The sequence below is a fragment of the Zosterops lateralis genome (genome assembly GCF_965231275.1).
Source record: "Zosterops lateralis genome assembly, chromosome: 24".
Lineage (NCBI taxonomy): Eukaryota > Metazoa > Chordata > Aves > Passeriformes > Zosteropidae > Zosterops > Zosterops lateralis.
Window position 1 is genome coordinate 2,217,245 of NC_139784.1, and position 3,532 is coordinate 2,220,776.

Genomic DNA, 3,532 nt, shown 5'->3' on the forward strand with positions numbered 1-3,532 from the left:
AGGCTGGCTTGGAGGAGCCTTGCAGCCGAGGGGAGCAGAAGGACACAATGAAACAAGGAGATACGTAGGAAAGACATAGGGCATGCTTTCGAAGTGCCTGAGCTGGGCCCTTCCATCCAGCATTTTCAGTAGGAACTAAAGATGGTCAGTTCCGCTGAAAGAAATGACCTGAAGACTCTTCCTTTGTTCAGCACCATGCCTGGAGATCCTGGGGCAATTTCCAGGACCTATTTATGCCCAGCAGCATCTTTAGCAGGGGAGGCCCCTCCTTCCACCGTAGCGTCTGGTGATGCAGGAGATGTCAAAGCCTCCAGAGTTGATGGGAACTCCATCACAGCTGAGGATGTTGCCAACAGCAGCAGAAGTGGAGGATCCCACCACGGTGTTCTGTGGGAAGGAGCTGAGGATGGGGCCAGGCAGAGTCACCAGCACAGCAGGAGGCTCAATGACAACGGTGGAGTCCTGGCACTGTCTGACACAGGGCTCATTGCAGCTGTTGGCCAGCGGGGTGGGGCCACAGGGCTGGCAGGGACGGCACTGGGTGTTGCAGGACATGTCTTGGTGCACCTGGCAGAGAGAGCAGAGAAGAAACAGAGCACAAGGCTGCAAGGTGAGTGGGTGAGGAGCAGTTTGATTACCCTATCACAAAACAGCCAAGGCCATCAGGAGTGGCAAGTTGCAGACTGAACCAGGAGCCCTACAAAGAGCAGCCTGACTTGGGAAGTTCTCTCCCAGGGCATAAAGCAAAAGGCACCACTGTCACCAACCTCACTCTATGCCAGCCTCCTCCCCACTTTCTTCTCTTGTGACCAGATGCTCCAGTCCCCAAATATGAGAAAGCCAACATCAGTTGAGATGTCCACCAAGTGGAGATCTCATTTTGCAAGAGAAAGAGAAGGGGCTTCAGACTCACCTGGTTCCCAAGTTGAAGGAAGCAAGAGAAGTGGATGAGAGAGCAGAGACTTGGGCTGCCTTTTATACCTGCCCTTCACTGCCGCAGGACCAGGGGCAGCCTCTGCAGAGGTAACAATTTCCCAGCAAGCTCATCTTGAATGCAAACCAGCACATCTAATGATATGGGCTGTGCTTTCATTTCCCGCACTGCTGCCTTTTCATTTCCCGGTTTGTTCCATGCCCGTTCCCCAATGAAGGCTTCTTCTGATCCCTGGGATTAAAGGCCCTGGGATTTCTAAGGCAGGAATGCAGCAGTGCAGGCAGAAGACTTGGTTTATGTACTGCATGGGCCCAGACTAGGCAAGTGATAATATAGTCTGTATAACTCTGGTCAGGCTGTTTGACTTCCAGTAATCCTCAGCTGGCTCCCATGGACTCCTGTGCATAAGGATGCCCTATCCTTCTCTTTCCTTCCCTATGGTAACTTTTTATCATTCCCATGTCCGGGGACTCTGCAACTGGTTTTGGCCCCAACCTGCTAACAATGCTATCAGCAGAAAATTCTAACTTGTTTTAACTTATCCCCTCTTTGTGCAACACAGAAAATGTCATGGGTTTGTCCTTGTCCCTCCTCACAATGCTCCAACCCTGCTGCAGTTGTCCTCAGGTATCCTCAGGAGAGTCCACAGTGTGTTGTGTTCCTACAACCTGGACTTCTACAGTATAGAGAGGTGGCCCATGTGATCCTCATGAAGCTCAAGAAGGCGAAGTGTAAGGTCCTGAATTTGGGTTGGCTCATTCCCAATGGACACAGACTGGGTAAGGAGTAAACTGAGAACAGCCCAGGGAAGAAAGACTTGGGTGTACTGGTGAATGAGAGGCTGGACCTGACCTGCAATGTTCATATTCAGCCCTGGAATTGTATCCCAGAATTGTATTGCATTAAAAGAAGAGTGACTACCAGGTGTAGAGAAGTGGTTCGCCCCCAGTACTCTGCTCTTGTGAGACCCCAGCTGGAGTGCTGTGTCCAGTTCTGGGGCCACCAATGTGAAGGTGCTGAAGTAGGTCCAGAAGATGTTCTGAGGGCTGCAGCGCTGCTGCTATGGAGACAGGACTGGGAGAGATGAACGTTGTTATGAATAAAAATGGGGGGAGATAATATTAATCTCTTTAAAATGCCTTTATTGATCAGCTCTTTTAATATCTGCTCGAGGGGTTTTTGGCTGCCCGTGTGCGCCGTGGAGGAGGAGGGTCTTTTTCAGCTCTGCTGCAGGCAGTTCAACAGAGTTGGAGAACCCGCCCTCGTTGGGAGCAACCCCAGGGTTCTTGGTTTCTTTTGTTTCTTCCGGGGGTCTCATCTTTGGTTTGGTCTTTTAACTTACAGCTAGTAAGTAAAACCGGAGAAATCAGCTCTTTCGATACTCTAGGGTCTACACGGCCTAGCATTGGTTTTTGTACGTTTCAATTTTGCTTAGTTTTATTTTATAAGGGGTTTTTGGTGTTAAACGGTATCCCGAGATGCACCTGGGGTCTTTTATTTGCATGCGGGATCAGCCAGGGCGGGCGGCTGGAGACTCTTGCGACTGCGTGGCAGTTTTGCAGTAGTCATGGCGTCTCGGGGGTCTCACGCTGCCTCACAGCGGCGGCAACGTTTGCGGGGGTTCGGGCCAGGGCTTGTGAGGTGGGGGTGGAACGTGGCGGGCGTGGGTTTCTTTCTTTTGAAACGGGGCGGCGGTCCGGCGGGGGGGGTCCGGCCCGGGGTGGGCGGCTCCGTGGCTGGAGCCGTGCCGGTGGCAGCGGCTGCGGGCGGCCTGAGCCATGTGCGGGCTTTGGGGCTTCTCTGCGGCTGGGCTTGAGCTGAGCGGGCGGCATGGCAGCTGGAATTCTCTGTGCCGAGCTTGGGGGGAGCGGCCGGCTCCTCCCTCTCCCGCTCTGGCGGCGGCGGCCGCGGGCGGCTGGGATTCCCCGCGCCGAACTTGGGGGGGGCGGCCGGGGCCTCCCTCTCTCCCCCGCTCTGGCGGCGGCGGCCGTGGGGGTCTGGAACCTCCCGTGCCAGCACAGGGGAACGGCCGGCCTCTCCTCCTCCCGCTCCGTCGGCGGCAGCGCCGGCGGCTCCACTGGTCCCTTTCACTCCGCTGTTGGGGGTGGGGGGGGCACAGCGCCGAGCGTCTCCGAAGGGAACGGGCTCCCGCCCCAGAGGTCTGCCTTTAAGGTGGTCTGAGGGGTGCCACGGAGGTGGTCTTTCACTGTTACATCACAAGGTAAACATTCTAAATTTCATTTTTATCAAACGTGTTTAGCCTGATGATGATTCTGGGGATACCTTAAATCACATTCCAGTGCCCAAAGAGAATCCAAGAGAGATGAAGAGGAACTTTTTTACAAGGGCATGGAGTCACAGGACAAGGGGGAATGGCTTCCCACTGAAACATGATAGATTCATACTAGTTACTAAGAAAAAATTCTTCCCTCTGAGGGTGATGAGGCCCTGGGACAGGTTGTCCAGAGAAACTCTGGCTGCCCCATCCCTGGAAGTGGATGCTGTGCTGCTGTGAAATACATACTCATGCGACTTTCACAGTTGCTTCTAGATTCCAGGATTTTGATGATAAAAACAGTCTGACTTGGGGCAGATCTA

The 3,532-nt window shown here is 53.9% G+C and overlaps 1 protein-coding gene across 1 annotated transcript; it reads right to left on the reverse strand.

Moving 5' to 3' along the window:
* Positions 1-249: 249 nt before the first annotated feature.
* On the reverse strand, positions 250-555 carry LOC310918804 (feather keratin Cos1-1/Cos1-3/Cos2-1-like; the record flags this gene model as incomplete). Its single annotated transcript, XM_083877781.1, has 1 exon — positions 250-555. The coding sequence occupies one exon, from the start codon at positions 553-555 to the stop codon at positions 250-252; it is 306 nt and encodes a 101-aa protein (XP_083733907.1).
* Between the last annotated feature and the right edge of the window lie 2,977 nt (positions 556-3,532).